Raw genomic sequence first — 10,886 nt, 5'->3', positions numbered from 1 at the left:
AAGAGTAAAACTGTAAAAGACAACTAAAACAACCCTAAGCCGAGACAGACAGTAAAACTCTAAAAGATAGAACTAACGTACTAATAGTAGCCTTATATCATACATCAACATGATCACCAGAGTTCGTGATCACCCCAAAGCATTCCAAGTTTTTTTCTTGCAGAAGCTGTACACAGAAAATGGAGAATGAATAATTAATTTTCCCTTTGATGATCCCATTTCACGGTAATTTGCAGGATTTAATCACTTCCATCACTGCTTTATGCGTCTCCGGAGGGATCATTTTCAGAGTCATGTGAAATGCCTGAAGAACAAACATAGTACACAATCACTTCAACGGATTCTCCTAGCCTGAAATCGAATAGCCGTAAGGTTTTAAAGAGGTACATACCACAAATCTTTCCAAGACCGGTACAAGAATCGCGAGATTGCGTTTCGGGAGATAGTCCTTGATGGAGTTGCGTATACTTCTACTGCTAGTGGGGTCCAAGAGCATGTTTAGTTTCTAGTAGAAGATTAGATGGATTATGACATATATACTGAGATTGAAAACAAAAAAGTACCTTTCGGTCGAAAGAAAGGCGAGTAGTAGAGCAGAGTACGCTTCCACAATCATCTTTTCCGCTTCCTTTTCACCTTCTAGAACAGCTTCTTCATCATCCTGAATACAAAAAAAAAAAGAGAAAAAAAACACAGCAGGTTTAATACTAAAAGCCTTTTCTGTGGATTTCGAAGTTCAAGTAAACAACAGTGATACGGCTACTCACTAAGGTGAATGTAGTTGTCTCTTCTTTGGCCTCTGCTGATCCTTGATTAGTGAGAAAGATTGAACATAGTAAAGGAATCATTTTCTGTTCACTCTCTTGCAACCCTTCTGGTTTTGTGATAGGAACACTAGCTGAAGCAAGCCGTGATCTACAAAAATATCAGTTGCTTGATTAGAAAACAGATACCAATTCCGCTGTGACTAAAGGTTATAGACAAACGAGTGTGACTAGTTTAACTTGTATTGACTCGACCACATGATGGTGTTAATAGAGTGTGACCGCAATAAAGCAAAATCTAAAACGTTATTGGTAAAAGCTGAGATTTTGTTTGCACCAACCTGTTCACTCCGTCTTTCTCAACCAAATTTACCAGCAATCCCAAGATGGCAACAAGAAATTCTAACTCCTGATCTGTAAGATGTGCGTCTTTCTTCTGATGGGATGATCCCCTCTTTTCCATCTCACTGAAAATGGTGAAAGACGGGAAGTGTCTGGCAATTAATTCAGCCATGCTTTCGAGCCCTCTGCACCCACCAACTTGCCGACAACCGACAGCGTTGTCATTTGTTAAGTTCATCAAAACCTGCAAATAGATAATCTTGAACTAAATTTTTGCGACGCTGGCTAAGAGAATTTCGCCACAGACCAGCAAACAGGTGTTAAAAGACTAGGAAAATTACCTTTACGGCTGTTAATAGGCAATCAGATAAAAGACATAGACATTCTTCATCAATGTCATTTGTACAAGAAGATGGTTGCAGCGATGTACTGCAGTCTCTGTCACTTGATTCTTCTTGGGAATCCAACCTATTGTTTGATAGTTCATCTTGGCTCGAGAACAGCTGATAGAAACTGTCATCTTTACTTTGTTTGTAGCATCCTTTCTTCTTTTGAGCTCTAGAATGCTTTTGCTTTACGGACACTACTGCCCACTTGGAAGGTTGAGAATCTTCCAAATCAAACGCAAAAGGATCTTCGCTGTCCTCAGGGGATGCAAAACCTCCATTATTTTTACAGCTTGGTTCTCCAGCTTGACTAGTCCTTAATGTACTTCTGGCAATGCCACTACCCAATGACGCTAATCTCCCTGCAAATGTACCAGATATGGTGGAACCGACTCTTGTTTTTGACGTAGTAGGCTCATTCCCAGACACACTTGATTGAGACCCCGACATTGATGTTGGTGAGGAATCTAAATGGATTATGGAATGACTTCTTTGGGATACACTCTTGGAGACAGAGCCAACAGTCGAGCATGTATCTGAACTGATTGTCACAACCTCATTGGCAACTGCAAAAGAGAGAAGCGGCTTAGCATAGAAAAATACAGAGACCAAAGGAGGAATAGAGAGAGTGAGAGGAGACAGACTCATTTGTGGCTATCAGAATAATTTACCTTTCCGATCTGCTCCCAAGATAGAATCACAATTATTACCATTTGAATAGTGAGGATTCACATTGTTCCTATTCGGACTTGGAAAGCCTCCACGCAGGTGAAGACCTGGCCATCAGTCCAACCAGAAATCAGGATAAGAGAAGATAGACCGAGCGGAAGTCATAATGTGTAACAATTCAAAACAAGACATGGTATCAATTGCAAACCTGAAAGCATCTTAATGACACTTATCGTGAGCTCTGTGAAAGACATTTTAGATTCATGAGAGCCCAAACATTTCTTAAATTCGAGCAAATGATTCTGAAACACACAATTAGCATTAGAGTTATATTATATTAGGCATTGAGTTATATATACTGCAACTTGATAACAGTTGATTAACGTCTGAATCTCAAGAATATTGTCATGAATCTAGAAACCAATATACTATAAGATACCTGGTTGTCTGTGCTGAGGAACGTAGCATTTTCCATGATTTTCAGACATTTCAGAAGCAACATTAAACTCTGTTTATGCAGATTATCTTTCTTTTCCTGGACGGAAAGTGCGTCATTTTCCACCCAGCGCTGCATATATCATCTGTATTAGATTCTTTCATAAAATAATGCAATTGCAAACTGCCAGTAATGAATGAAGATAATCACGACAAAGGAGAGTATACATGTTACTGCCAGCAATAGAAGTGTCTTATATTATTGCAAATTTGTCCCAAAAAAACTTATTCTGAGTTTAAACAAAGTCTTTTACCACTGCAAATACGGTCAAGAAGTAATCTATCTTTCAATATACAATATAAAAGAAAGTTCATTCACTGAAACAGCTTTTCAGCAGTATATTGAACTTAAACAAAGAATAGACCCTGAAAATACCTATACATTTACCAAATTAACAACCTAAGATGCTTTATACAAGTTATCGTAGACTGTGCAACTTATAATAAAAGATACTAATGCAGATGAAAAGAACATACAGGTTCACACCTCCATAATAGCGTGACATTCCATAACCACCTCAAGGACTGCATCAAGTCCTCCTAGTTCTCGCAGTTTCTCCTTGAAATTCCCTCCGGTCTTTTTCACAGAACCAGAAGTATCTGCAAGAGGGGAATTGAACTAAATTACTGACAATAAACAAAAGATCACAATATTATCACCTTAGAATCTACGCTAATAAGAAAACAAAATAAATTACTGGAGAGGACAGGAACTTTTAAGCAAAATAAATCTAACTATCGAAGATGATCCCGAAATAGTTAGCTAGTCATTCATTAGTTCCAACAGAAGAGGCAAAACTTTTAAATACCATCAAAAGAAATTTTGGATAGGCACGCCCTCTCCATGGCCAACAAAGCTACCCATTTCGTACTAAGTTCAGGCCTCGTTGTTTCAGTTTTACAGCCATCATTCATTTTCATTTCTTTGCAATTAACAAGAAGTTCCTGAACTCTTGAAAGTATATCACTGGAGCTTGGATCAATTATTTTCGCAGGATCCCTTGCTGCATCAACATCTTTAAGTAATGACAAGAGCTTAAATCCTATATTGCGTGGCTTCCCTTCGGTGCTAGTGACAACCACAGGTTTCAACAACTTTATCAGAAACTTGATACACTCGGGTGACTCCATAAAGTGTTCGTCTTGACCCTGGAGTCATAAAAATGAACTGGTAAATTTAAATACGGAGAATGTGAAATAGTGATAGAGAAAGCAAAAAAATGTCAATGGATCAAACATTATACATTAAAAACAAATACAGCAGCATCTGCAAGTCACTTACATCAGCAGTTAGTACAAAGAAAAGAGTGGCTGCGGCTAGATTGCTTGGTATGTCATCAAGGCTGAGAACCAAAATCGCATCAATTATGGATTGGGAAATCCTGAAACAAAGGTAATCTAATCGTCAGAGTTCATGATACTCAGCATCCATTTAGGACTTGTCATGGATTCAACCAAGGAATCAATTAATGGGAGAAACACAACATCTCCAGTCCTTGGGAGAGAATTAGACATATTCCTAAAAACCTTACTTTGTGTGCAACATAACACAAACCCTATTCAGCAATATACACTCCAATCCACCACAACCCAGAAATACACAAAAGTTCTCAAGACTAACATGCCCTCAGCCTCTTCAGACAATCATAAAGACTAAATCCATCACAAATCTGATTCACACAAGAAGCGAACTTCAAACATTGTCGGCATCGAAGAATTTGTATACAAATCGTGCCCTAAAATCCAGAAGACCGAAAAATAATGAAAACCCCAGAACTCAAAACAGATCTTTTACACAGAACCCACATGCCAATTAAGAGAATTTCTCAAAAATCAAACCCCAGAAAAGAATGGGGAGATCGAAGAAAAGAGGGCAAAGTAAGGGCGTGTGTGTGTGTGTACCCCTGAGCTCTCAAGGAGCGACGCTGGTGTTGAGATGCGCAAATCGAGAGCAAAGAAGACAAGCTAGCTCTTCTGATCCTCAGCTGTTGTCCTTTCCTCAACCCATCAAGCGCAAAGTTAACCTCATCCTCATGCTCCATCAGCTCACCAAACTCCTGAGCCTCGAGCAAAGTAGAAGTAAAAGCGAAAGCCTCACCGTTCCTCACTCTCTTCGCCCTCCGTGCGCCTCCTCCTCCTCCTCCTCCTCCTCCTCCGTTCTGTGGATAATCATCTCGGAAATTTGACCTCGAGGAAGAATGCCAAAGAGAGGAAGACTCTTGACTGGAGAAAGGAAGAAGAGAGTAATCTATAGGTTCGATGTCCGGCGACGAAGATGAAGAGAGATACTCTGTCTGCGAAACGGTGTCGTTAAGAGAGTCGGATAAGGTCCTCGGAATACCCGGCTTACGGCGGCCGTAGGTTCGCTCCATCATCGCCGAGACGAGTCGTTGAATTTGCAATTTTTGGGGTAGATTTTTTTTTAGGTGAGGAATCCAAAAACAAAGGGGTATTTCGGGAATAAACACAAAATATTAAAGTGCGCTCGTAATAATAAGAGATCTGTAGCTCTGAGAATGAAGAAGAGAGCTGCTAACGTGATTGGCCGTTACTTTTACTAATCTTTTTAATAAAATGTTTTAAAATTTCTCTTTAATTAACTACTGTTTTAAAATTAACTAACGTTACGTTATTATGGAAACAAAACACATTTTTTTTTTGTTAAAAGATATTCAAATTTAAATAGCAGAAAAGAAAAATGTTTACATAGCTAAAGCCTAGAGATTTGAAGGTCCATGATTAGAAACCCATTAAAAAAAACCAAAAATTAAAATACACCTAGTTAAAGCCCATAGTTAGGGAGGAACCAAAAGTGAATCAGAATTAAACCACCCAGTCATAATCGAACCAGTAAAACGGTTGGCAGATAACCGCTTGAATGCCATCCCATCAATGACAATGTCGAAGATCTTCTGTATCTCCTAAGTTTCTCCTTTTAGGGTTAGCCACCTCTCACGGATTAAGTAGCAGATCCTGCTAACCAAAGAAGAAGTAGTTCAGAGGATCAGTGCCTTGTTCCTCATCAAGCGATCAATTTGGCTAAGTAGTGTTGGAAATAGATCTAGAAGCAGCCACTTTTAACCTTTTTACTTCTTACTTGCTTAAAGTGTTCTTACACACACAAAAAACATATTTATACTACATCTTATCTTAACCTAGATAGCTTATCTTAATTGTTTCATTTCACCAACACAAAATACAACAACTAACCCATTAACATATATATAGGCCTTCATTAACTTCTGGCCCAAAGCCTTTTACTTATTTCTTCTTCTTCCTCCACGACACAACACTTCTACATCTCTTCTTCTTCTTCTTACGCTTCTTCCTCTTCTTCTTTTCTCCATCTTCTGATTCTTACACTTGATTCCTTGCAAAGGATTAATCAATGATGAGATTCCAACACTCCCTCTCTCATCTTATGATTAATCCCCAAAATTCTCAGATTCACATTTATGGGTTTGATCTCTACCACTTCTTGTCCAACTCGGTTGATGTCCTTAGTACCTGAACTTATACCTTTAACAACATCAGCGTAACTCACTGATAAGTTCTCCTGCTCCCTCGTCATCTTGATCCTCTCAGATTTGATCTCATTCACTATTTTGCCGGATCAGCTTATTGACTTAACCCCTCCATGGCTCTCGTCAATTTTTGCTGAGGTCTGAACCGTTCTCTTGTACTGCATGTACTCCTCTGAGTGATTCTGGGCATCGATCTTCTTCTTGTCCTTTGAATGAATCCTCTTGTCGAGATCTACAAAACTCATAAGTAATTTTCCTTTCTCTCTCATTACTTCATTCTTTACCTTATCAACCATGATTGAGTTTAACCCAGTTTCTGATTTGTTTCTCATCATGACAGGTCCCATGTGCTTGTCATGTGGTTCTGCAATCTCAGTTTTCTTCTTCTGCATATTGGTTTCATTGCAAGTCCAAGCATCAATCTCCATTTCATGTGAGTGTCGTGAGCTTGGGTTCTTCTTTTTTCTCTCCCTCTTCTCCTTCTTTTTCATACCTCGAGTCTTCCTCTTGCTTTCCTTCTGATTTTCCCTTTGAATCCGATTCTTCTCCAGATTCTTTATTTTCTTCTTCTCTCTCTTGAAATAATTTAACTCTTTCTCCTGCAGGTATCTGTCTGCAGCAACCTTCACACAATCTCCATCTCCCTCATCAGATGTGATGATCTCTGGTCCATACACTTCAGGTTTAATCCTTGATTCTCTCTGCTTTTCACTCATACATTGTTTGAGCTGGAGTGGGATTTGAGTCTTAGCCTTTTGGAGTTTCATGTGAGATGGGTCTTTTCCAGAGTCACCAACTTGAAACTCTCTCTTATCAATCTCTACTGCTTTTCCTTGTTCTGAATAAACCTTCAGTTGCTCTTCCTCAATTCGGTCATTTTTCAGTAAGGATTTTCTCAACTCTGCTTTCTCAACATCTCGAACCTCTCCAATGGCAGTGTGCAACCTTACATTTGTTTTCTTTGTATTCACGTGAGCAGCGTATTGGTCTAGCAGCTCAGCCATACTCGGTGAGTTATTCTTTCCTTGGTTCTCAGCTAAGCTGTTGTCTGCTAGTTCTTTTTCAACTTCCAGCAATCGTTTGTGGTTCTCCACGTTCTGACTTATCGCCTTGGTTTCTTCAACCTTCTCTCTTTGTTTAGTGGTCGCAGGCTCTATACAACCAACTTCACCATCATTCTCTTTCATTGGATGTTCAACCGCTTGGTATGTCATCCTCTGAACCCACTCATTGTAATTGTAGCATTGTTGCATATTGCTTGATTCTCCTACTTGAATGTCCTGGTCCATTGTGGAACCTGTTACTTCTTCAACCACACACTAAGACAATTGTTCTTCATTTTCCTGTAGGCGCTCAGATTCAACATTTTCATAGACTCCACCATGACCCCCATGTCTAGTCTCTATCTTCTTTTGTGATGTCTCTCCTTGCTGTTTTTCATTATTCAACTTTTGAAACTCAATTGAATAGCATCCATCTTTCATGGGTGTTTCAAATAGCTTCTTCCCTTCTTGATTAGTGATTGTGCATCCTGATCCATTGAACATAATCCCATAGCCATTGTTCGTTAGTTGAGGAACACTTAGATAGTTGTGTGCCAAGCTAGGCACAAAGAGGACATCCCTTATAGCCCTTTTTCCCGTTTCAGTCATCACTGTGACCGTACCCTTTCCTTTGGCTTGCATAGCATCACCACTACATAAACTCACCCGTTTCCTAGTGCTTTTGTTCAACTGTGAGAACCAACTTTCTTCTCTAGCCATGTGACATGTCGCTCCGCTGTCAATCAACCAGATATTTGCATTATTTGTGATTTGGTCATGAGTTGCTGTAAACAACCCTTCTTCTTGGTTGTCTTGATCTTGGTCTTGTCTGTTCATTGTTGCTTGACTTTGTTGTTCTGCTTGAGCTTGCATCTGGGTTTGATTGTGTTTGAGTCTGCAGTCTCTAGCATAGTGTCCCACCTTTCCACACACAAAGCAACTTCCTCTAGGTCTGAATTGCATGTTTTGTTGTGCGTTTGTTATCTTGTTTTTGTTGTAGTAGCATTCTTCCTCACTGTGATTGTTTTTCCTGCATATGCTACACCACTTTGACTGAGATGATTCTGACCTGAACGTGTCCTGCACATTTTGAACATTTTTGAATTTCTGAAACCTTGCTGCAAATGCACCTTCTGCATTTCCACCATTTCTGTCATCTAATCTCTTCTCTTGTCCTTGTAAGGCATTGACTACCTCAGCCACTGTTATAGTTGAAAGGTCTTTTGTCTGCTCTATAACACCCACATATGAGTCAAACCTCTCTTGCAAGGAGCACAATATCTTGGAGACAATCATGCTCTCAGGTAACACTTCTCCATGAGTTCTCATTTCATTTCCCAGCTCCACTACTTTCTTAGTGAAATCTACAATTGTCACTCTCTCATCTTGTTTCAGGTTGTAAAAGTTGGCCCTTAGTCTCTGCAGCATTATCATGGAACCTTTTGAGTCTCCTTGAAACCTCAGCTTCAACACTTCCCATGCTTCTCTTGACGTTTCAGTCACCGACAGGTAAGTGCGGAAAATTTCTTCAGTAACAGCACTGAACAATAGTTGCAAGGCTGTTTGGTCTTTCATTTCAAGTTCCTCCCACTCCCCTAATTTCTTTCTCTCATCTTGTACAGGTGTAGCTAGCTTAGGTGATTCTGTAATTCCCTTAGTTACTATCTTCCACAACCCCTTAGACTTAAGGATTGCCTTCATCTTAATGACCCATAAGCTATAGTTATTCCCATCACACACTGGAACCACTAGTGAGTTCTGCATTTCTACTTAAAAACTGATTTTTGATGTTACCTTTTCTTTTCTTTCTCTTTTCTTCCTTTCTGATGTGTTCTAATGAACCAGCTTGTGCCTTTGATTTCTTTGTGCAGATCTTCAAGCTTCAAGGCCACCAAGACCATGTAGCTCTGATACCATGTTGGAAATAGATCTAGAAGCAGCCACTTTTAACCTTTTTACTTCTTACTTGCTTAAAGTGTTCTTACACACACAAAAAACATATTTATACTACATCTTATCTTCTAGATAGCTTATCTTAATTGTTTCATTTCACCAACACAAAATACAACAACTAACCCGTTAACATATATATAGGCCTTCATTAACTTCTGGCCCAAAGCCTTTTACTTATTTCTTCTTCTTCCTCCACGACACAACACTTCTACATCTCTTCTTCTTTTCTCCATCTTCTGATTCTTACACTTGATTCCTTGCAAAGGATTAATCAATGATGAGATTCCACAAGTAGGAGACTTTCAGTTTTAAAGCTACTACGGTGAAGACGTTGATTTCTCTCAGTCCATAGGGTGTAGATCATGGCTTGCCAGGCGAGTAAGAGAAGTTTCTTTGCAGCACGAGAACCCCTGTAAGTGGTTAAGCAGTTTAGAGTTTGCATCCAGGATTCGGAGGGGGTGAACGAGCAACGACGAGAAATGGAGTCCCATATATTTCTGCTGAATGAACACTCGAAGAAAAGATGGTCACGACTCTCAGCAGCCGAACCACAAAGGAGACAATTTTGATCAACCTGTAAACCCCAATTCCTTAATCGATCCCGTGTGGGACAGCGATTCAGCACAAATAGCCAGATGAGAAAATTGTGTTTCGGGACTCCCCCAGAACACCACACTATTTTATGCCAAGAAACAACTTGCAGTGAACCCTTAATAGCCTTATAAATTTTTCCTATTGAGTGACTATCTCTGAATTGATCATTTATCCACCATGAATAAGTATCAGGATTGTCGGAGAGCTCAATAGCTGTTAGTTCCATTTGAAAAGTTAATTGGCGATCCGATCTAGCTGGGGGAAGTCTCCAACCTCCTTGTCTCCAGAGATCAGCAATCACAGTGTCTTTTGGAATACCCATGTAGCCTTCATCCTTCAGGTAACAAAACACATTTTTGACACTCTAGGACTTTCAAATTACATAATTTATACAATGAACATGATGAATTGATGATACAGTATACACAATACTTTTATGCTTTTTTAGGTTCAGTACTTCAGTTTATTATCCTTGGTTTAAAAGGTTAACAGATCGAGTTGAATTCTGGTTTGGGCTTGATAGATTTATAAGTTTAAAATTTTGAACTTGGAAATTTAAAACAATAAAAGGGTTAAAAATTATCAAATCAATTGAAATTCATATAAAATATGAAGGGTTTTATTTTATAGTTCTAACAGTTATGAAAATAGAATTATCACATTTTGCCGATGATGGAAAATTCAAAATTTATGCAATTTATATTCACCGTATGCACTTACCAAAAACAGTATTCAACATAATCAGGGAATTTTCACCCAAAAAAAAACATATTTAGGGAATCTATTATTCTAAAATTATCTATTTTGCCATATACTGTATATTCATTCATTTAAAATGATAAATTGGCATGATTGTGTGTTTCTTTCTCTCTATATAATACATCCCTCTCTATCTACCATCAAAGATTCACAGAGAATTTAATCAAAAACAATTATTATTTTTACTTTACAATAAAAAAAATGATTAAACAGATCGAGTTTAAAGTGACAAATTGGCATCAAAGATTCAAAGAGAATTTAATCAAAAACAATTATTACTCTTACTTAACAAAAAAAAAATTAACAAATGGAGACAAAAATGCTTAAGTTTGTCTTTTTGGTCTCGCTTTTTTTCAC

At 38.6% G+C, this 10,886-nt stretch overlaps 2 protein-coding genes across 3 annotated transcripts; one reads left to right on the top strand and one right to left on the bottom strand.

Annotated features, from left to right (window-relative positions):
* Positions 7 to 5,118, bottom strand: LOC104769697. Its single transcript, XM_010493972.2, has 13 exons — positions 4,559 to 5,118; positions 3,939 to 4,038; positions 3,466 to 3,805; positions 3,144 to 3,256; positions 2,601 to 2,729; positions 2,370 to 2,463; positions 2,164 to 2,268; positions 1,448 to 2,058; positions 1,106 to 1,350; positions 768 to 915; positions 564 to 661; positions 392 to 473; positions 7 to 304 (listed from the first exon to the last, which is right to left on the bottom strand). The coding sequence occupies exons 1-13, from the start codon at positions 5,029 to 5,031 to the stop codon at positions 221 to 223; spliced, it is 2,622 nt and encodes an 873-aa protein (XP_010492274.1). The 5' UTR covers positions 5,032 to 5,118; the 3' UTR covers positions 7 to 220.
* Positions 5,987 to 9,215, top strand: LOC109131029. 2 transcript variants are annotated; one of them, XR_002036764.1, is made up of 9 exons: positions 5,987 to 6,427; positions 6,521 to 6,613; positions 6,786 to 7,063; positions 7,160 to 7,189; positions 7,322 to 7,385; positions 8,407 to 8,527; positions 8,619 to 8,732; positions 8,846 to 8,974; positions 9,095 to 9,215. XR_002036764.1 is itself a non-coding variant. In XM_019241381.1 (6 exons), exons 1-6 carry the CDS (start codon positions 6,393 to 6,395, stop codon positions 7,577 to 7,579), a joined length of 444 nt encoding a protein of 147 aa, XP_019096926.1. In that variant the 5' UTR covers positions 5,987 to 6,392; the 3' UTR covers positions 7,580 to 8,393. The 2 variants fall into 2 exon arrangements, 1 of the variants encoding a protein (XP_019096926.1); XM_019241381.1 differs by lacking the exons at positions 8,407 to 8,527; positions 8,619 to 8,732; positions 8,846 to 8,974; positions 9,095 to 9,215 and adding an exon at positions 7,530 to 8,393 and having other exon boundaries at positions 6,786 to 6,862; positions 7,065 to 7,189.

The sequence above is a fragment of the Camelina sativa genome, chromosome 3, assembly GCF_000633955.1.
Source record: "Camelina sativa cultivar DH55 chromosome 3, Cs, whole genome shotgun sequence".
NCBI lineage: Eukaryota > Viridiplantae > Streptophyta > Magnoliopsida > Brassicales > Brassicaceae > Camelina > Camelina sativa.
This window is presented reverse-complemented; position numbering and strand designations above follow the sequence as displayed.